General features: G+C 42.5%; 1 protein-coding gene across 2 annotated transcripts in view; it reads left to right on the forward strand.

Moving 5' to 3' along the window:
• Positions 1–22,982, forward strand: part of RPGR (retinitis pigmentosa GTPase regulator) — a 56,891-nt gene that overhangs the window by 11,589 nt on the left and 22,320 nt on the right. For both annotated transcript variants that reach the window (XM_028127728.2, XM_054714503.1), the window contains exons 8-11: positions 3,069–3,224; positions 8,532–8,656; positions 11,434–11,616; positions 12,705–12,873. In XM_028127728.2, the coding sequence (XP_027983529.2) occupies positions 3,069–3,224; positions 8,532–8,656; positions 11,434–11,616; positions 12,705–12,873 (633 nt within the window). The remainder of the gene's footprint in view (positions 1–3,068; positions 3,225–8,531; positions 8,657–11,433; positions 11,617–12,704; positions 12,874–22,982) is intronic.

The raw sequence follows: 22,982 nt of genomic DNA on the forward strand, positions 1-22,982 counted from the left end.
GCTATCGGGGCTGGTGGCTCCAGTGCCAGCAGCAGGTGCGAGTGAGGCCAGCACCAGCAGCAGGTGTGAGTGCCCAGTGGGACTGCAGTGCACAGGAGCAAAGAATTTTTAGTAACCACCAGCAGCTCACCCTGATGACAGTAACCAGTGCCCACCTTGATCTGGCTCCCCCACTCACCTGCTCCACCATCCTGCCGCGGCCAATGCCCGCCATGTTCTGCACTCTGCCACCTGCTGCCGACGCCCGCCATGTTACACGCGCACCCTCTGATGGTCAGCACACGTTATAGCGACCAGTTGTTCGGTTGTTCCACTGTTCAGTCTATTTGCATATTAGGGTTTTATATATATAGATGAGTAGTATAGAGGTAATATAGTTATGTAGTAAATTGTGATTTTTTTTTGTTAGAAAAAATCAAGTTTCAGAAATCACCATTAATCTTCAGTAACCCAAAGTTAGAAGTATTCTAGGCAAATTTTGATTATTATCCAATTCTCAGATGTTATGCAATTTGATTGAACAATATTTTATTTTTAGATTTTACTCTTACATAACTTTTCCTTAACTTGTTCTAGTCCTTGTCGTGCTTATTAAGCTATGGTTTACCAGAATTATAATTTCCATATTGGATCTTTTTTCCAAGTTAGAAATAATTGCTTTCCAAGGCTTCCACTCTAAATTTGGAAATAACTTGGAAGTTTAAGATTGTTTTGAATTTTTACCAACAATATGAATTTTCAAAAATATTTATTTTAGGATTCAAACTTTGAAATTAATCTTTATACATTATCTGAAAAGTCATTCTGTAGGCAGAAATGCAATTTATTCTTTATGTTACGTATTTTATGTAGTTTATGCAAAAATTACAGAAAGAATTTAATAGGTGATTGAAAGTTCTAAAGACCACTATCCTATATAATAAAAGCCTAATATGCTAAGTGTCAGGTCATCCAGTCATCCGTTCAATCAATCAAAGCGTAATATGCTAATGATATGCTAAGGCCGCTCAACCGCTCTCTATGACATGCACTGACCACCAGGGGTCAGACAGTCGACTGGTAGGTTAGCTTGCTGCTGGGGTCTGGCTGATTGGAACTGAGAGATGGGCCGGGCATGTCCTGGAGCCCTCCCGTGGTCCCTCCCTGGCTGGCCAACCTCCCGCATCCCTCCCCAGCCCCAATCATGCACCGGTGGGGTTCCTCGGCCTGGCCTGCACCCTCTCGCAATCTGAGACCCCTCAGGGAATGTCAGAGAGCTGGTTTTGGCCCAATCCCTCAGGGCAGGCCAAGGGTCCCCACTGGTGCACAAATTCGTGCACTGGGCCTCTAATATAATAATAATATCATTCAACCATACATTATAAAATATTTTCATGTAAAATGAGCACCAAGATCTTCTGTGGTATTTTTCATTATACTTAAAATTAAAAATGCACGTAAGTATGACATTTTCTTATAATATTACTAGAGGCCTGATGCACGAAATTTGTGCAAGAGTAGGCCTTTCTTCCCCTGGCTGCCAGCACTGGCTTCCCTCTGGCACCTGGGACCCGGGCTTCCCTCTCAGCCCCGGCTTTGTCCGGAAGGTCATCTGGAATGATGTCCAGTCTAATTAGTATATTATGCTTTTATTATTATAGATAGACATTTAGCTTCTTGTGGACTTTGTTTTGTAGTTAAAAGCTATCTTGCCAGCAATTGATTGTTTTCTGCAGACTTTTTCATACTTTGCAATCTCACAGACCAATAAAGCTTTTGTATTTTATGTTTTTTGTTTTATAAAATATGAAGATGAATATAGGGTTGCCAGCTTTTGATTTTCATTGACTAAATATGGACATTGCAAAAAAATACAGTGTTTTCACAATTATATCATAAAATAAGGGGGATTTTCAGAAAAGAAAATTAAAAGCTCTTAATTTTATAATAAAAAACACACCCTTAAATTGTATAAATTTGTATGGTAAATTCACTACTTTGCCTATTTTTCACATTTCTCCATGGACCTGTGAGAGGTGTATTATGAGCTAGCCCTGATGAGAAATCTGTATTCTGGAGCACAGTGTGGACAGAAAGGTTAAATATTTAGTCCTAATGAAGAAATGGACTTGGAAGAGAGAATTGACCATTAGTTTTACTAAGTATTAGATGAATACCTAGGAGTTACAGAATACTTTGCAAGACCTTTAAGGAAAGAATAACTAACCTTCTGTTCTAAACTATTCCCTTCACTAAAGGAAAGGGCCTGGATTAGATGATTCTACAGGGGCCTTCCCCAGCTTTCTTTTTCCTTATGTCTATATCTCTGGTCTTAAAATCTAGTTAGATATCATTCATTAAAATACTTCAAAGATAATTTAAATTAGTTTATTGTTTATGGATTTATTTAAACATAACATTTAAATGTGACTATGACAGATTAGAAAATACAACTACTGGTTGTAGTGATGGTATGATTAGTTTCTCCTTAAAATCAGGGAAACAACGGACTGCTGTTGAGAAAGTGTCAGACTGGAACTGGGACACACTAAGTGAGGCAGAGTGTTAGATGTGATCTTGTATGTCAGTTACAAAAAGACAAGAAAGGCCTGGTTATAAGATGGGGTCCTCAATGAAATATAGATCCCAAGAAAAATAAGAACTTAACTTCTCCAGATTATGTTTGGACAAACTTAAGATCTCTACAGGGCAACAAGTTACTAGTCATGAAATCAAAATGAATTTTGTGAAATTAGAGTAGTATTGATCTGAAGGTAACTAATCTGTTTTTCTAATATTGTATTATTTATTAACATTCAATTACATTGTTAGATTTTACAAAGGTGTTATGACCAAAAATTATATGTAATGTTTTTAGATGAAAGAGTTTTTTACAGTTGTGTACCTTGACATTTTTCTTCTTCCTTCATAATTGAGAAATGTATACTTAGGTATTCTTATTTGGGCATTTTTTCAGAGATACTTAACCTTCATTGTGAAAGGTTGAATATCACAGTTTTACTAGATATAATGGTGACAGCGTCTGCTTCCCTGCAATGCTTTTCTTGTATTTGTCCCTTCCCTTTCAGAGAAAGCTGTGTACACCTTTGGTCTGGGACAATTTGGTCAACTGGGTCTTGGCACTTTTGTCTTTGAAACTATGGAACCCAAAATCATTAAATCTGTTAAGGACCACAAAATAACTTCTATTGCCTGTGGAGAAAATCACACAGCTTTGATAACAGGTACAGATCAGATTTCTGGTATATATTTATAGAACTGGGTATATTGTATTATAAAATAAATACTATATGGAGTTAATGTATAACTTAAACAAAGGATAACTGAGAAAATTGAATTACTTGTTTAATATGCCAGAATATAAAATTGTAACATTTTTAAATTTTAATTCAATTTAATGTCTATATAAATGATTCAAAGATTAAGAACCTCAGAATATTTCAGCAGTATCAGAGATAAGACCATAGTGTTATACTTTGGCAGAAATCTGGAATCATTTTGAAATTGTATGAATTTGAAGGTTCTTAATTCAACTTGGACCAGAGGGAAAAGTCTTTCTTTTTTAAAAAATATATTTTATTGATTTTTTTACAGAGAAGAAGGGAGAGGGATAGAGAGTTAGAAACATCGATGAAGAGAAACATCGATCAGCTGCCTCCTGCACACCCCCCACCAGGGATGTGCCAGCAACCAATGTACATGCCCTTGACCAGAATCGAACCTGGGACCCTTCAGTCCGCAGGCCGACGCTCTATCCACTGAGCCAAACCGGTTTTGGCAGAGGGAAAAGTCTTATGAGAAAAAACTTATTTTGTGTGTATCCACATGTCCATTATTATTGTTATTATTATTATTATCATTATTATCATCTTAATTTTTATTAAATTTATTGGGGTGAAATTGGTTAATAAAATAATATGGGTTTCAAGTGTACAATTCTATATTTCCCAGCTCTGTTCACCAGGAAAGAAAAAGAACTTATTTTAAAATATTCTCCCTATTCAATCTGACAGAGCTATATTTAGACTGAGTAAATTCCTTATTTTTAATCTTTATTGTTGAGCATATTACAGATGCCCCACCCTTTTTCCCTCATTGTAACCTTCTACCAGATTCCTGTCCCCTCCCCAGTCCTTCACCACATTATTGTTTGTGACCATAGGCAATGCATGTCTATATCTATATAAAAGCCTAAGCGACCGTTATGACCTAACAACTAGAACGACCAGTTGACCAGTTACTATGATGCGCACTGACCACCAGGGGGCAGATGCTCAATGCAGGAGCTGCCCCCCGGTAGTCAGTGTGCTTCCACAGCCAACCTCCCACGTCCCCTCCCCCTCCCACCCAGCTGGCCTCCCGCAGCCCCTCTCCCTGCCCAGTTGGCCCCCCACCATAGGCCCTGGGGGGCCAACTGGGCAGGGAGGCGGGGGCTGGCCAGCTGGGTGATCGTGGGGGGCTGGCCAGCCAACCTCCCACAGCCCCTCCCCCCACCCAGCCGCTTTCCCCCATCGGCCTCAATCAGGGGTCCAGCCAGCCAACCTCCCAGGGTCCCTCTCCCTGGCTGGCTGGCCCCCCAATAGGCTTCAATCACTGGCCAGGCCAAGCGACCCCACCCATGCACGAATTCGTACACCAGGCCTCTATATTAATAAAGGGTAATATGCTAATTAGACCAGATAGACTGGACGTCCTTTCGGACAAAGCCATGGTGGCGGGGGCTGAGGCAAAGGCAGTTAGGGGTGATCAGGCTGGCAGGGGGGGAGTGGTTAGGGGTGATCAGGCAGGAGGCAGAGTGGTTAGGGGCAATCAGGCGGGCAGGCAGAGTGGTTAGGGGCAATCAGGCAGGCAGGCAGATGAGCAGTTAGGAGCCAGTGGTCCCAGATTGGAGAAAGTGCAGACTGGGCTGAGTCCTCCTCCCCCTTGCATGAATTTCGTGCACTGGGCCTCTAGTATGTATATAAGTTCTTTGGTTAATCTCTTCCTGCTTCCCTCCCCACTTCCCTCCAAGATGCATCAGTCCGTTCCATGCTTCCATGCCCCTGGATCTATTTAGTTCATCCATTTATTTTGTTAATTAGATTCCACATAGAAATGAAATCATTTTATATTTCTCTCTCTGCCTGGATTATTTCGCTTAACATAATGCTCTCTAGGTCCCTCCATGTTCTTTCAAAGAATAAAAGTTTCTTCTTTTTTTTACTGCTGTATAGTATACCATGGTATAAATGTACCACAACTTTTTTATCCACTCATCTACTGATGGGCACTTGGGCTGTTTCCAGATCTTAGCTATTATAAATTGTGCTTCTATGACCATGGGGGTGCATATATTCTTTCTGATTGGTGTTTTAGCATTCTTCGGATATATTCCTAGAAGTGGGATCACTGGGTCAAATGACAGTTACTTTTTTTTTTTTTTGAGGAAACTCCACAGTTTTCCATGGTGACTCCACCAGTTTGCATTCCCACCAGCAGTGTACTAGGGTTCCTTTTTCTCCACATCCTTGCCACTAAATTCTTATGATTCTTTTGCCTCTCTGAGACATTTTCAGGAGTGACCCTTTCCTACTTGCTCCACAGTGATAGAGAGAAAGGCACCTTCAAGATCACTAAGTGAATATCTGGGTCCTTTCTTCCACTCTGTACTTTCTCTATCCAGGGAGATGCTGCATTGGGTCTTCATCAGTTTAAGAAACTAGGTGCTGCTAATGTAAGACTCAATGTAAGATCCTCCCCTAAAATGACTAACTCAGTTACTTGTAGGTAATTGATATACTCCACAGTTTTAATTGCTTTAGAACAAAAGGCTCTATAATTTCACTATTTCCAGCTCACATTTCTATCTAAAAATAAAACATTAAAAAGTTAGAAATCATATAGTATTTTAGAATAATCCAGATATCAGTATTTCTACATTTTTTCCTTCTTTTGAAAATAGTATCACATGAAATGTTGAAGGGTATTCTTTAAGAAGAGGAAGAATATAAAAAAGAGGAGGAGGAGGAGGAAAAAGAGGAAGAGGAAAATAAAAAATATGAACAATAAAATGGCAATAAATACATATCAGCAATTGAATCTAAAAATAAACAAGGAATCTAATGAACAAAATAAACTGATGAATAAAATAGAGGCATGAAAACAGGCTGATGAGTCTCGGAGGGAAGAGGGAAAGGGAGGTGAGAAGAGATTAACCAAAGATCTTATATGCATATATGCATTACCTATGGACACAGACAATAGGGTGGTGAAGGCCTGGGACAGGGCAGGAACAGGTGAAGGGAGACATTGGGGGGAAAAGGGGAACATCTGTAATACTCTCAATAAAGATTTAAAAAAAAAAAAAAACAGCTACTGCTATAGTGGAGCTCATCTAATGGTGTCTGGTTAGGGGAAATGGGATCTGTACTTGAAAATGGGCAGGTAGTTCTCTTTGAAAGGTTCTTTGGGGAAGAAGAGACCTACCTACCATTTTTAAGTACTGATCTTTGTAAATATAGCATGAAATATAACATGTATATACAATGTAAAGAATTACTATTCGTTCATAGTCCTAGGATTGTTGTTGAAATGTATGTCTTACTTACAGGATCCTAATCTCAGTTTCTCTGCCCTTCCTATCATTTTTCATCAATTCTAATTGCCATTGATGGTAAATACACACTTTTTATGGGTCATCTACACATAAAATGAGATTACTTTGTTAAACTTTCATAATACCTTTCCTCCTGATGAAAGAAGTTATAGCACAAATAATTGAACATTAACTTTGTTTGCCTTTTTGCTCATGAATCATCCCCAGGGGACATGTGTTGTGATTTTTTTTTTCTCCAGGATTAATGAGAGGTATGTAGTAAGTTATCTGTAAGTTCTCAGTTCCACATTATAGCCAGTAGCTCACGTTTTAAAAAGCTTTTGGAGGTTGGAAGTGGAGTCAGGAGACTTGAATCAGAGTTTATTTTTTTCCTGGCTAAAGATAACCAAATTAAAAGGGCAAACCTTCAAAAACATTTTGGATAAATAAATCAGGGTCAAAGGAGGGTGGGGAAGGCAAAAATATAAGGAATATATATAAAGAAAGGAAATAAAAACCTAATAGAATTATAAGAGTGTAAATTTAGAGTCTAAATACTGGTTATTGCTGATTTGTAGGGAATCTTTGTTTTTGTATATTAATTTTTGAACTTCTTCACTGAATTACATTTTTTCTAATCATTTTCAGTCAGTTCTCTTGGGTTTTCTTGGCATGCAATTACTTTGCTATCTTAAACTAGAAGTTCCCAATGTGCTCTTTTCCTCCTGCTTAAAACTACTCATTGAGCTTATTACTGCCCTTAGACTAGAGTTCAGAAATTCTTAAGATGAACCAACAAAATCTTTTATGTTGTAGTTCCTTCTTACCTTTTCAGACTCATCTCATACCACTCCCCTTGTGCTACAGGGATGTTGGTTGCCTTTCAGCTTCTTGACTATGCTATGTTTTTTCTTGATTCAGAGCTTTTGTATGTACTGCTGACTCTCCTTAGAAGATTCATTCCTCCCTTCTTCTTGTAGCTAAACTCTAATCATCCTTTATGCTCCAGTTTGAAAGCCTTCCATAATCCCCAGACTAGTGGGAGATCCTTCTCCTCTGTACCCATCCTGGCATCTTTTTCTTTACTTTTGCTTCCATGGTACTTACCCCACTTAAGATGAAGGTTATGAAGGAAGGACTTGAGGAGTGAAGGTTCAGAATAGCTTCTATGGCAGTGGGAGAAGTGACAAGATTACTCGTCATCATTGTGGGTCCACCTATATAGAGGACACCCAGTATTGGTATAGGGGTTAGTTGGCATAGTTGGTTTATGGCATTTCCATCAGCAATGTTTCACATCCCAGGAGCAGAACTAGTAAAAAAAGACAGCTGGATTGATTTTTGCCTGTAGTTTTCTATCAGTGGTGATTTTGTCCCCCCAAGGCACATGAAAATGTCTGGAGACATTTTTGATTGTTACAACTGCAGAGGTGGGGTATTCTATGGGCATTTAGTAGATAGAGGTGAGAGATGTTGCTAAACATCCTACATAGGACAAACCACACAATCAAGAATATCCAGCCCCAATGTCAGTAGTACCCAGGTTGAGAACCCCTAATTCAGTCAATGAATTGAGATAAAAAGGAAATAGTTTGTATTGGGATGTAGGGGATCAGAATACAAAACTCTTTCACCTTGAGAAGATGATATATATCATGAGATCTCATGCTAGATTTCTGCTGCTCCACATGAGGCCTCACACAACTGGGTTTCAACTTTTAAACCATGAAGGGTTTAGTGATATATTCTCAGAGTATCTATTACCTAATGTTATGTGCAAGACCACAGAGACCATAGAGAGTATGGAAACAATGCATCAAGGAAAAGTCAATGCAGAATGTGTGTGGGGCGGGGGGGGGGGGGCGTTAGAATTGCAATGCAAATTAATATATTAGCTTATTTACAAATAAAGTTATATAAGTAACACTTAAATAATTCTCTCTTCTTTGCATTTTAGATATAGGCCGTATGTATACTTTTGGAGATGGTCGATATGGGAAATTAGGACTTGGAATGGAGAATTTTACCAATCAGTTTGTTCCTAATTTGTGCCCTAATTTTTTGAGATTTAAAGTTTATTTGGTAAGAGTATTGCATTTCCCTGTTTATATTTTCATATTCCTTTATTTGAATCTTTCAGTATTTTATAGAAAATAAGTACTTTATACGAAAGAATATCATGGCTATATCTAATATATATACTTGTTTCCTAAAAGCCAAATGTCAGACATCATGTCATTCTGAAACTTTGTCCCTTTCCTAATTTTCCTCCTTTAACACCTTCCTTTTTGCCTTAATCTTGACTCTTGTATTCTAATTTCATACGTTTCTTTAAAACCAGGATCGTGCCATGCCTGACAGCTTTATGACTGCTATAGCACCCAGCAGAGTACCTTACAATAGTCATCTATAAATATTTGTTGAATTAGATATTACTAAGACTTTCAAATTCTCCGTAAGAGAAAAATCTGATAATTAATGAAGTTTTGAAAGTATGTTTTGTTGACCAAATGTTATTTGGATAAGAAGGTACTGTTTCAGTGTTATCCCCAGCAGTCATTTTGTATCTGTTGTTTCTAATACTTTTGCCAATTAAGAACTACAGACTTGAAAATTCTGTTTCTTTGGTGATGATTATATCACTTGAAATTTGTTCTCCAAAAACTCAGTACCTCATGCTATGGAACATTTCCATTATTTGATTTGACCCATTTAATGAACCCCTGCTCTAAATAAGATATTGACTGAGTATAAGGAATAAAAAACATACAGTGATAAAGAAAATAATCAAATCCTCATTTACTGAGCTTATAGTCTTATAGGGAAGATCATTTTTTTAAAATGCTATGTAAAATATATAAATTTTAACTTTGAAAATAAAGGAAAGGTTTGGAATATGCTATTCTTATGCCACCATGTACACTATAAAGTTGATAAAAATCTGTATGTTACAAATACTACACATGGTTTTTAAAACACTTTATTGAAAATTATTTATTTCTAAAAATACTTTGTTGATTTTATTTTTCATTGTTCCATCATTTTAAATTCTTGCATTTTGCTCTAAGGACTTTAAAAAATATTCATGCAAAGAAAAAGGCTTGGTCCTGGCCGGTGTTGCTAAGTGGTTAGTGCACTTGCCTGAACACCTAAGGTCCTTGGGTACAATTCCCATTCAAGGTCACGTAACTAGGTTGCAGGCTCAATCCCCAGCCCTAGTCTAAGCACGTGCAGGAGGAATCTGACCAACCAATTTGTCTCTCTCACATCAATGTTTATCTATCTATCATCTATCTCTAATTCCACCCCCCCATGCCTTTCTCCCTGCCTCCCTTCCACTCTCTCTAAAAATCAATGGAAAAAAATATCCTCAGGTGAGGATTAGCAATAATAACAAAAGGCTTGGAGACATAATTAGCCCAAGAGACTGATTTATTCTTGGATCATCTTTTTCCAAGTTGAATTTTTGAGTAATTTTTTCAAGTAATTAACATGTTGCTCTCAGATTAAAATAACATTTTCTAACTTGTAAGAATTGTAACATTACATTTAGTTTTTTCTCTGTACTATCAAATATAGTTTTTTCTCTATACTATATCAAATTGAAAGTATGTAAAATAGTGTGTTAAATTTGTTCTAATTTTCAATCATAGTGTTTAAAGAATATGCATTTGATGGCTTGAACAACTCAGGGATTAGGGGTACTGACCCTGCAAAGTTGAAAATCCAGCCCTAGCTGGTTTGGCTCAGTGGATAGAGCGTTGGTCTACAGACTGAAGGGTCCCAGGTTCGATTCCAGTCAAGGGCACATGCCTGGGTTGTGGGCTCGATCCCCAGTAGGGGGCGTGTAGGAGGCAGCCAATTCATGATTATTTCTAATCATTGATGTTTCTATCTCTCTCTCCCTTTTCCTTCCTCTCTGAAGTCAACAAAATATATTTTTTTAAAACATCCATGTATAACTTTTGACTTTCCAAAAACTTAACTACAATCATCCCTTTATATCTGCAGGAGATTGGTTCCAGAACCTGCCACAGATACCAAAATCCACAAAAGCTCGAGTCCTTTATATAAAACTAGAGGCTTGGTGCATGAATTCTAGTTTTATCTCCAGCAGTCATTTTGTATCTGTTGTTTCTAATACTTTTGCCAATTAAGAACGTGTTCTAATTGCAAGTGTGGGGTCCCTTGGCCTGGCCAGCAATCAAGGCCTAGCAGGGGGCCGGCCAGCCAGGAGGAGGGACCGCAGAGGTTGGCCAGCCAGCCCTCCACCCCCCCAATTGGGGCTTGGGGGGAGGGACCACAGGAGGTTGGCCCGCAGAAGGGAGGGGCTGTGGGAGGTTGGCTGTGGGAGCGCACTGACCACCAGGAGGCAGCTTTTGCATTGAGCATCTGCCCCCTGATGGTCACTTCTAGTCATAGTGACTGGTCATTCTGGTCGCTTGATCGTAATGGTCACTTAGGCTTTTATATATATAGATGGCTAGAACAATGCATAGTCGGCCCTCTGCATCTGTGGATTCCCAGCTGTGGATCGGAAATACTGTTTTCAATTCACAGTTGGTTGAATCCACAGATGTGAAACCCAGGGATATGGAGAGCCAACTGTCCATTTAAAAAAATAAACATATAAGTGGACCTGTGTAGTTCAAACCTGTGTTGTTCAAGGATCAACTGTATATTACAATGTGTGTGTGTGTGTGTGTGTGTGTGTGTGTGTGTGTGTGTGTGTGTATGTCCAGAGAGAGTCATTCAGCATAGAAATTCTACCACTAAGTAAATGTTTTGTCACTAAAAACTGTTAAAAACCTACTTGTGTTTGAAGCCAGTGTCAAGTTATCTGTCAATTTATGCTGCAGGTTGCCTGTGGTGGATGTCACATGGTAGTGTTTGCCACTCCACGACCTGTTATAGAAAAAATTGCACTTAGGGAAATTTGTGATTCTCGCAGACCTGCAGCAGCTTCTCGGTCCATCAGCGACCTGACCTCAGGAAACATACTGCATAGAAGTTTATCAGCACGTGTGCGTCGAAGAGAGAGGGTACGATTGTGGCCTAATCTATATAATAGTATTGTCTATTACTACAAATAAAACTGGAAGAAAAAGATCCATTTTCTTTTTAAATCTATGAAGGGACTTGCCAGAAACATTTACTAAATAAAATTATTAGAATTGAGGGCTTATAAGCTTTTAAAGGGAACTCATTTAAACTGTTAAACATACAAATTAGAAAATTCAAATTATTCTGAATAACCTTGCTAATATCACCTCAGATTGAATGCTGAGAGTTCTTTTCTCAACTGCATGTGAATTGACTTTTACTTTGCTTTTATCTTTTAGTTATACCTCATGAGCAGTGGAAGGTTATATGCTATAAACAATGAAATATGGAAAACAAAGAAATAAGGACTTCAGTTTGAGAAAGGGGATATTTTTTCAGTTACATTTAAAGAGTCTTATTCTGGGCTTTAAAACTATTTCAATGATACTAAAAAAGTTTTAATATATTTTTATTGATTTCATAGGGAGAGAGAGATAAAAACATCAATGGTGAATGAGAATCATTAATCGGCTGCCTCCTGCATGCCCCCTACTTGGGATCGAATCCAAAACCCTAGCATGTACCCTGACTGGGAATCGAACAATGACCTCCTGGTTCATAGGTCTATGCTCAATCACTGACCCACACTGGCCAGGTGAGACATTCCTTTTTTAAAAAATTAGTTTAAGTTGCAAAATGCATTTCTTTTAAGGTAAAAGGTTTAGTTTGACTTTTTACTATGGAAAAGTATCTATGGAAAGATTGAGATATATCCCATAAGCATTTTGTAGTTGTTATTTATGTATCATGAGTAATTTTTTGTTTCTCAAGGAAAGCAGAGCAAACAATAGTATCTTTCCCCATCATGTGAAAAAGAGGCTTGCAAATTGTCAATTTAGAGCAACTTTGATACAGAGACAACAAAACAAAACATTTTTGAGCCCTTGGGGATTATATCAAATGAATGGTGTGGGATGTTGGCCAATTTTGAATTCTCTCTCTTACGTATTTTTAGCAACCACAGGGTATTTGATGTCTGTTTTAAATGTATAAAACATCTAAATTTATTTAACCTTTTTTTTTTAAGGCGAAATCCCCAGATTCTCTTCAAATGACGCAAATACTACCTCCAATTAAAGGGACTCTTGGGTCACCTGTTTGTTTTTCCCCAAGTTTAGTTCCTTTCTGCATATTTACAAATAATCTGTCAGGGAAAATGACTGAAAAGGAGGACTCCATGAAGCCCATGGAACCAGGTAATATTTGATACTCTGTCTACTCTGAGAAAAAAATGTAGCTTTTATTCCTGTTGTTTTCATGTTTACCTTAAAATGTTTTCTTCAATTAAAATTTTTTATTCCTAAAGACTGACATCACTCATTTGAACTCAAATCCTAGAATGTTCTTACAAATAGCAAGCGATGTTTGGCATGCATAGTACTTTAGCTTACATTGTCTCCTTTAAACCCTGAAGCAAGTCTGTGAATTAGATAGGAGTTATATTCTTTATTTTTATAGATGAAAAAAGAAAGGCTTGAAGAGATTGAGTGACTTGTCCAAGATCAGTTTATAAATGAAGTGAATGGGTTTAAATGCAGGTCTTCTGGACCTGTGTGAAGTTCTGCATTTAGGTAGTATAGCATAGTGATTAAGAGCCTGGTGTATGAAGTTAAATTGATCTGTGGCCTGATGACAGCTCTGATATTTATTAACTATAAGACTGATTTATAAGCCTTAATTTCCCTATCTTTGAGTTTAATAATACCTATTTTAGAGAGTGATTGTGACAGTTAAGTAAGGCGTATAAAATACTTAGCATTTAGCCTAGCACCTCTATAAACCCCTTAGTAAATATATTCATGATTATTATTAACTAGAGGCCCGGTGCATGAAATTTGTGCATGGGGGGGTGTCCCTCAGCCCAGCCTGCACCCTCTCCAATCTGGGACATCCCTCTCACAATCCAGGACTGCTGGCTCCCAACTGCTCGCCTGCCTTCCTTCCTGATTTCCCCTAACCGCTTCTGCCTGCCAGCCTGATCACCCCCTAACCACTCCCCTGCCAGCCTGATTGATGCCTAACTGCTCCCCTGCCTGCCTGTTTGCCCCTAACTGCCCTCCCCTGCAGGCCTGGGTCCCTCCCAACTGCCCTTCCCTGCAGGCCTGGTCACCCCCAACTGCCCTCCCCTGCTGGCCATCTTGTGGTGGCCATCTTGTGTCCACATGCGGGCAGCCATCTTTGACCACATGGGGGCAGCCATCTTGTGTGTTGGAGTGATGGTCAATCTGCATATTACTCTTTTATTAGATAGGGGGATAGAGGCCAGGTGCATGGGTGGGGGCCGGCTGGTTTGCCCTGAAGGGTGTCCCGGATTAGGGTGGGGGTTCCCTTGGGGCATGGGGCCTGTGGTGGTTTGCAGGCCGGCCACGCCGCCTGGCGACCCAAGCAGAGGCCCTGGTATCTGGGGTTTATTTATCTTCTACAATTGAAACTTTGTAGCTTGGAGCAGAGCCAAGCCTTCTGCTCGCTCTGTGGCAGCAGCCATTTCTGTTGGGGTTTGTGTATCTTCTATAATTGAAACTTTGTAGCCTTAAGTGGAGGCCTGGGCTGTCCAGGGTGTGCGGAAAGCTTGGCTTCCTCCATTGCTGGGGAAACCCAAGCCTCCCTCCTTCTTTCTGTGGCCGTAGTCATCTTGGTTGGGTTTATTTGCATATTCGCTCCTGATTGGCTGGTGGGCGTGGCTTGTGGGTGTAGCGGAGTGATGGTTGATTTGCATATTATTATTTTATTAGATAGGATACCTCCACCTCACTACCTGTTAAATATAGCTTTTATGTTTTAAATTGTAATCCCAGCTCTTTAGCTATTACATACATCTTCTAAATAATTTTGTTTACAGATATTTGTGTATCTTACAAGTATATATATGTTACTTCAGGGCATGTGCTTGGATGATAGAGGCAGGACAAGAAGCCAAGACCAGGAGATCAGAGTAATTAGTAGGATTCTAATGAAGAAGATAATCTGGGCATTTGGAATTAAGGACTATAGCAGAGATAATTTTTAGTATTTTAGGGATCAGGGACCTAGACAAAAAGTTGAGGTAATAAAAGATCAGGAATTCAGGTAAGAATTGTGGGCCATGATAATGAGATACTATCTATAACTAGGACCTTGATAATGATCTGGTTTCCTGCATTTCACCCACAATTTTTGGATGTTTGCTTTTGAAATTAAAAAAAAAAAATCACTGGCACTCTTCAGTCCTGTACATAGGAAAAGTAGATTCTGACAACAGTATGTACAAGGAAAAGAGAAGTTTATGGTTTTGAGAAATTGTTTCCCATCTCAAGATTTGAATGTTAAGATATAGAGAATTTGTAGCTAGATAAAAAAAAACAAAACATCCTTATCTCTTTGTGACTGTGCTAAAGCTGTCTTAGTGAAAAGTATTTTGAAAGTTGTATCCAACATATTATGTGACTTTTTCTTAGTTTATTTGCAGACTTCAGTGTTTATCATAGAGGAAAGGTGATCTTGGAAGACCTTGTTGAGAAGATGACAATTAAGCTAAAACATAGAGGATAATAAAGATAGTCACAAAAAGAGAGAGAGTATATGTATTCCAGGCAAAGAAAATAACACATAAATATTTGGAGGCCGTTTTAAGAAAAGGAAAGACAACCATTGGGGCTAGAGAGTGAGGTTAAAAGGCAGGACAAGATGATTTTGGAAACAGACACAGTGACAAATTATTCATGGTTTTATAGGCCATGACAAGCCAATTTTACTTGACTGGGTTTTTTATTTGTTTGTTTTTTTGGGGGGGGGGATCCAAAGGAAAAAAGTTTATTAAATGCCTTGTGTCCATGTTGTTAAATTTATCTTTATTGTTGAAAGTATTATAGATATCCTGCCCTTTTATCCCCATTGACCCGCATCCACCCCACTCCTGCCTCCCTCCCCAAGCCTTCACCACACTATTGTCTGTCCCTGGGCTATGCATATCTATATATATAAAAGGTTAAGCGACTGTCTGACTGGTAGCTATGACACGCAATGACCAACAGGAGGCAGATGCTCCGACCAGTAGCTATGGGACACACTGACCACCAGGGGGCAGATGCTCAACGCAGGAGCTGCCGAGCTGTGGTGACTTGGCAGTGGTGGTTCTCGGGTGACACACCCCAGAACCAGAGAGAAGGGAGCCTGATTCTCAGGTGCATCACCTGAGAACCTCCATCTTGCAATCTAGGACCCCTTGGGGGATGCATAAGAGCCGGTTTTGGCCCGATTCCCGCAGGCCAGGGCAAGGGACCCCACTGGCCGGAGGGACCCCGCTCACTCTGCAGATGCCCTTCAAGCCCCGGTGCTGCCCCAGGTGCAGGTGGTCGGGGAGGGACCACGGGAGGTTGGCTCCAGGGTGTGTCCGGCCCATCTCGCCCAGTCCTACCCCACTGGCCACCTTCCAATTAATTTCCTTTCCATGTGCACCAGGGGCACTAGCAGTCCTATATAATAAAAGCCTAATATGCTAGGTGTCCAACCATTCAAGCAGTCGCTATGACGTGCACTGACCACCAGGGGACAGACACTCCGACCGGTAGGTTAGCTTGCTGCTGCGGTCTGGCCAATTGGGACTGGGAGAGACGGGCCAGACTCTCCCTAGAACCCTCCCACAGCTCCTCCCTGGCTGGCCAAACTCTGGCAGTCCCTCCCCAGCCAGCCAGCCACAATCGGCCCTGATCAGGACTGGACAAGACAGGCTGGATACACCCTAGAGCCCTCTCACGGTCCCTCCCTGGCCCCGGTCATGCACCAGTGGGGTCCCTCGGCCTAGCCTGCACCCTCTCGCAATCCAGGACCCCTCAGGGGATGTTGGAGAGCCAGTTTCGGCCCATTCCCCACAGGCCAGGCTGAAGGACCCCACCGGTGCATGAATCCATGCACTGGGCCTCTAGTTTAAAAATGAACATTGACTTGCGCATGCACGATACATATAAAAACTCTGGTGCCAATCGCACACATGTGTTTCAATCTGTCATTGTCAATCATGAATTTGGTTGACACTTCTATTATAAAGGGCGAATAGCCACATTAAAATATTTCTTCTAATTAATTTCCTTTCAATGTGCATGAATCCATGCACCAGGCCACTAGTATGAATATAAGTTCTTTGGTTAATCTCTTCTTGTCCTTCCTCCCTCCCTTCCCTCCAAGATTCATCAGTCTGTTCCATGTTTCAATGCCTCTGAATCTATTTAGTTCATCATTTACTTTGTTCACTAGATTTTACATATAAATGAGATCATTTGGCATTTCTCTTTCTCTGCCTGGCTTATTTCGCTTAACATATTAATATCCATGACCCTCCATGGTCTCAAAGGATAAGAGATCCTTCTTTTTTACAGCTGCATCGTGTTCCATGGTATAAATGTACCACAGCTTTTTTATCCACTCATCTATTGATGGGCACTTGGGCTGTTTCCAGATCTTAGCTATTAATAAATTGTGCTGCTATGACCATGGGGATGTGTATATTCTTTCTGATTGGTGTTTTGGGATTATTAGGATATATTTACAGAATTGGGATCACTGGTCAAATGGCAGTTACATTTTTAATTTTTGAAATTGTTTTCTATAGTGGGTGTACCAGTCTGTATCCCCACCAGCAGTGTACTAGGGTTCCCTTTTCTCCACATCCTCGCCTGCACTTGTCGTTTGTTGATTTATTGATGGTAGCCATTTTTTAAGTTCAATTTAAAGTCATTAGAGTATTTTAAACAGTAGTGTCAGGTGCTCCAATCCAACTTAATTGTAAGATGATGACTTGCCTCTGTGTGTGTTGTAGGGAGGCCCAGACTGGAGGTAATAATACATAGGAGCTTTTTGTAAGAGATAATCATGTGTGGACCAAGTGTTTGCAGTGGAGATGAAGAGAAGGGGGCAGATTGGAAGTACATTTTTGATATACACCAACTGAACTTGCTAAACTTGTTAATGGATTACATATAGATGTGAAGGAAAGGGAAGAATCAAGGATGATTCCTAGACAACCCTGAACTTGGTTGACAAATTTGAGGGGGGGGGGAATAAAATTGAGCTTGAGATACCTCTGAGACATCCCAGCAAAAATATCAAGCAGGCAGTTGAAAAAGCCTAAAATTCAGAAGAAATGTCTGGACTAGAGATCTAAATTTGGAAACCACCAACTTAGAGATGGTATTTACAACCCATGAAAGCTGGTGAAATCACTCAGAGAGTGGAATAGGAAGAGAAGAGAGCCCAGAATTTAGCCCTGAGGATATCTAACATTTAGAAGAAGGGTTGAGGAGGAATAGCTAGCAAAGAAGCCTTCCTCAGCCTGCTCAGCCAGTTGGGTAGGAGGAGGGAAATTAGAATAGAGTAGGGTCGTGAATTCAAAGTAATGTGCAAGGGCCAAGAAAAAAGCGCACAAGGGAATAGCCCATGGATTTAACATCATGAAGATTAGATGATCTCATGGATTTAACATCAAGAGATTAAACTAGGGGAAGATCAGAGCAAAATCCAGTGTTAAGAGTTGAGGTGTGAGTGGGAAATGAAGAAGTGAAGTATAGATAGGGGGTGTGGATAAATTCTTTTGCATATTTTGGTCATGAAGAGGAGCAGAGGAATCAACTGGCAGCTAGAGGGAAATGTGAGGTCAGTGGGAAATATTAGAGCATCTTTATATGCTAACTAGAGGCCCAGTGCACGAGTTTGTGCATGGGTGGGGTCTGGCCAGCCCCCCCAATGGGGACTGATCGGCTGGGCCAGCTGGGGGTAGGGGCCGAGGGCTGTGGGCCAGCCGGCCCCACCCCCAATCGGGGTGGGGAGCCAATTGGGGGCAGGGCTGGCTGGGGGGAGGGGCCGCGGGTAATTGGCTGATCTGGGGTAGGGCCAATTGGGGGCGGGGCTGGCCTGAGGAAGGGGCTGCATGAGGTTGGCCATCTGACCCCACCACTGATGGGGGTTGGGGGGGGGAAATTGGGGGCGGGACTGGCCAGGGGGAGGGGCCATGGGAGGTTGGTTCTGGCCCCAGGGCTGATGGGAGTTGGGGGGGCTGATCGGGAGAGGGGCCGCAGGAGGCTGACCAGCTGGCCCTGCCTCCAATTAGGCCAGGGCCAGTCAAGGCGAGGGGCCACTCCCCAATCAGTCCCGTTGGCTGGCCACAGTGCACGTCATAGCAACTGGTCCTTCTGGTTGTTTCTGTGTTCCGGTCAATTGGCTTTTATTTACATAGATGTGCATAAGCCAGTAGTGCCAGAGAGATTGGGAGCACATGAGAGAGAGGGTATAACCAAAGGTGCAGAGCTCTTGAGAAGACAGGAGGGGCTGACATTCAGAGCAGTCTTTGATTTGGTAAGAAGAAAGACATCCTACATTTTAACAGGAAAATATAGGTAAATGTGTACATTTGTTGGTGAGAAGATAAAGCTGATCTGGTCTGATGAGTTCTAATTTCTCAGTCAAGTATAAGGCAAGGCCATGAGCTTAAATGACCTATTCTCTATTTTTCAAACCTCCATTATCTGCCTTCCAATCTTTCTTCTTAGCACTTTATACATTAATCTTCCTCAGGTGCAGTTTAGTTCCTATCTGCTCCAGTGCCTTGAGTGGGTCCTTTAATATTTTTTTAACTAACTGTAAATTTTCCCATAGACTCCCACTTGCTTTTCTAGCTTCATCTCTCAGTTATCTTTTTCTTATAACCATAATTGAGGTCACAAGTCTACAAAGTATAGCACATGAGCCAAATCTAGCCAGCCATCTGTTGTTTTTTTTTTGTAGTTTTATTGGAGCTCAGTCATGTCCATTACTTTAATTTGTTGTTTATGTCTACTTTCACACTGTGGTGGCAGAGTTTGATTAGTTAGGACAGAGACTGTATGGCCACAAAGCCTAAAACATTTACTTTATAGACCTTTACAGGTAAAGTATGTCAACCCCTAATTTGATCAAACTGAGCTCTTCACAGTCAAACTCAGTGGAAAGACAGACCTGAGATTGACACTTGGCTCCAAAAGGGTCACTGAACTTGAATTTATTCATTTGTGAAGTGGAGATATAATACTTACTTCTTTTGTTGTCATGAGATTAACTTGACATGTGTAAAAGCATATGTTCCCAGCACATGATAACCCTTCAATACAAGCAGCCTTGCTTCTGTTAGCACTGGGCTTAATTTATTCCTTGTCCACCTTCATCTCTGCCTCGGAATTCTACTCATCCTTCCTGGTACCTCCTTAGTGAAACATTTCCTGATTCTCAACACTCAGATGTGATTTCTCATTCCACTATATCATATATTTTATATTCCCTTCTAGACTACAAGTTCATTAAGTATGAGAGTACTTGAAATATTGGGGGGGGGGCATTTTGCAAAGTATACGATTGTCTAATAACTATGTTATATACCAGAAACTAATGCAGAATAATCCTATATAATAAAAGCCTAATGTGCTAAGTTCTATTGTTCAACCAGTTGCTATGACACGCACTGACCACCAGGTGGCAGACACTCTGACCAGTAGGTTAGCTTGCTGCTGGGGTCCGACCAATTGGGACTGAGCGAGACAGGCTGGAAATGCCCTGGAACCCTCCCACAGTCTCTCCCCAGCCCCAATTAGGACTGGACGAGATGGCCCTGATCAGCCCCGATCAGGATTGGGTGAGACAGGCCAGACATGCCCTGGACGAATCCATGTACTGAGCCGGTTTCCGCCCGATCCCCACAGGCCAGGTCGAGGGACCCCACCGGTGCACGAATGCACCACTCTTCTAATCTATACTAATAAAAGAATAATATGCTAATTAGACTGGGAGACCTTCCGGACATCCTTCTGGACAAAGCCAGGAGCTTGACCAGCCTGCAAACCACCCCCAAATGGCCCTCAGCCCCTCGCCCAGGCTGGCCACACCCCCCAGCGAGGACCCTCACTCTGAGGGGGCATGGCCAGCCTGAAAACAGCCCTCAGCCCCTCACTCAGGCCAGACACACCTCCCAGCAGGGACCCCCAACCTGAAGGGGGTGTGGCCAGCCTGCATACTGCCCCAGCCCCTCACCTAGGCCAGCACCGCCCCCAGTGAGACCCCCACCCTGATGGGGGTATGGCTGGCCTGCAAACCACCCCAGGCCCCTTGCCCAGGCTGGCCCCACCCCCAAGGGGACCCCCACCCTGATCTGGGACCCCCTTCAGGGAAGACCAGCCAGCCCCCACCCATGAAGCAGGTCTCTATACTAATAAAAGGGTGATATGCTAATTAGACTAGGAGACCTTCCAGATGTCCTTCCAGAAAGCCATGGTGGCGAGGCAGAGGCAGTTAGGGGTGATCAGGCCAGGAGGGGAGGGCAGTTGGGGTGATCAGGTCAGTAGAGGGGGGGCAGTTGGGGGCGAGCAGGCTGGCAGGGGGGGCAGTTGGGGGAAAGCAGGCTGGCAGAGGGGGCAGTTGGGGGGTGATCAGGCCAGCAGGGGGGCAGTTGGGGGAGAGCAGGCCGGCAGGTTGGGGGCAGTTGGGGATTTGTAGGCCGGCGGGGGGGCAGTTGGGGCAAGCAGGCTGGCAGGGGGGGCAGTTGGGGCAAGCAGGCTGGCAGGGGGGGCAGTTGGGGGTGATCAGGCCAACGGGGGGAGGGAAGTTGGGGATGAGCAGACCAGCAGGGAGGCAGTTGGGGATGAGCAGGCTGGCAGGGGGACCAGTTGGGGGTGAGCAGGCTGGCAAGGGGGGACAGTTGGGGGCGATCAGGGGAGCAGTTGGGGGCAAGCAGGCCAGCAGGGTGGGGGCAGTTGGGGATGAGCAGGCCGGCAGGGGGGCATTTGGGGTGAGCAGGCCGGCAGGGGGGCCAGTTGGGGGCAAGCAGGCAAGCAGGGGGACCAGTTGGGTGTGAGCAGGCTGGCAGGGGTGGGCAGTTGGGGGCGAGCAGGCTGGCAGGGGGGACATTTGGGGGCGAGCAGGCCAGCATGGGTGGCAGTTGAGGGTGATCAGGCCAGCAGGGGTGGCAGTTGGGGGTGATCAGGCCAGCAGGGGGAGCAGTTGAGGCCGAGTAGGCTAGCAGGGGGGGGCAGTTGGGGGCTAGCAGGCCAGTAGGCAGAGTGGTTAGGGGCGATCAGGCAGGCAGACAGGCGAGTGGTTAGGAGCCAGTGGTCCTGGATTGTGAGAGGGATGTCTGACTGCAGGGATTGGGCCTAAAACGGCAGTCAGACATCCCCCGAGGGGTCCCAGATTGGAGAGGGTGCAGGCTGGACTGAAGGACATCCCCCCATGCACGAATTTTGTGCACCAGGCCACTAGTCTATATATATAAAAGCCTAAGTGACCGACCGACCAGCCGGTAGCTATGATACACACTGACCACCAGGGGGCAGACGCTCAATGCAGGAGCAGAAACCATAGGCATGGAAACATGGAACAGACTGGTGAATCTCAGAGGGAAGGGGAGAGAGGGAAGGGTGGGAAGAGATTAACCAAAGATCTTATATGCACACTAGAGGCCCAGTGTGTAGGGTCCCTTGGCCTGCCTGTGGTGATCAGGCCAAAACCGGATCTCCGACATCCCCCAGCGGGTCCTGGATTGCAAGAGGGTGCAGGCCAGGCTGAGGGACCCCACTGGTGCATGAATTCGTGCACTAGGCCTCTAGTATTGAATATAAACTAATTGAAAAACTAAAAAGTATAGCATCTAAAAAAAGAATTAATAGTTGATATCTTGTGCATATAACTACACATGGAACCAACATAAACTGATTAATCACTGGAAATGAATGAATTTATGAGGGGGATATCAGTGTGGACTGGCACTTTTAGTGAAGACTTCATTAAGGAGTTCCTCTCAAATAAATATATAAGTGCTAAATGGGGGTATAACAACTGAGAAAAATGTAAGGCAAAGAGAGCTTATAACTTTTAATTATCTTTATTATATAACTAGTGGCCCAGTGCACAAATTCGTGCATGGGTGGGGTCCCTTGGCCTGGCCAGTGATTGGGGCTGATCAGGGCCTGTCTCACCCAGACCCGATCAGGCCAATCAGGGGCCGGGAGGTTGGCCAGCCAGGGGGAGGGACCGCGGGAGTTTGGCCGGCCACGGGAGGTTGGCTATGGGAGTGCACTGACCACAGGGGGGCAGCTCCTGTGTTGAGCATCTGCCCCCTGGTGGTTAGTGCACATCATAGCTACTGGTCAACCAGTTGGTCAGTTGAGTGGTCGTAAAGGTTGTTTAGGCTTTTATATAGATAGATAGATAGATAGATAGATAGATAGATAGATAGATAGATAGATAGATAGATGATAGATATAGATAGATAGATAGATAGATAGATAGATAGATAGATAGATAGATAGATAGA

Source organism: Eptesicus fuscus, chromosome 1 (genome assembly GCF_027574615.1).
Source record: "Eptesicus fuscus isolate TK198812 chromosome 1, DD_ASM_mEF_20220401, whole genome shotgun sequence".
NCBI classification, from domain to species: domain Eukaryota; kingdom Metazoa; phylum Chordata; class Mammalia; order Chiroptera; family Vespertilionidae; genus Eptesicus; species Eptesicus fuscus.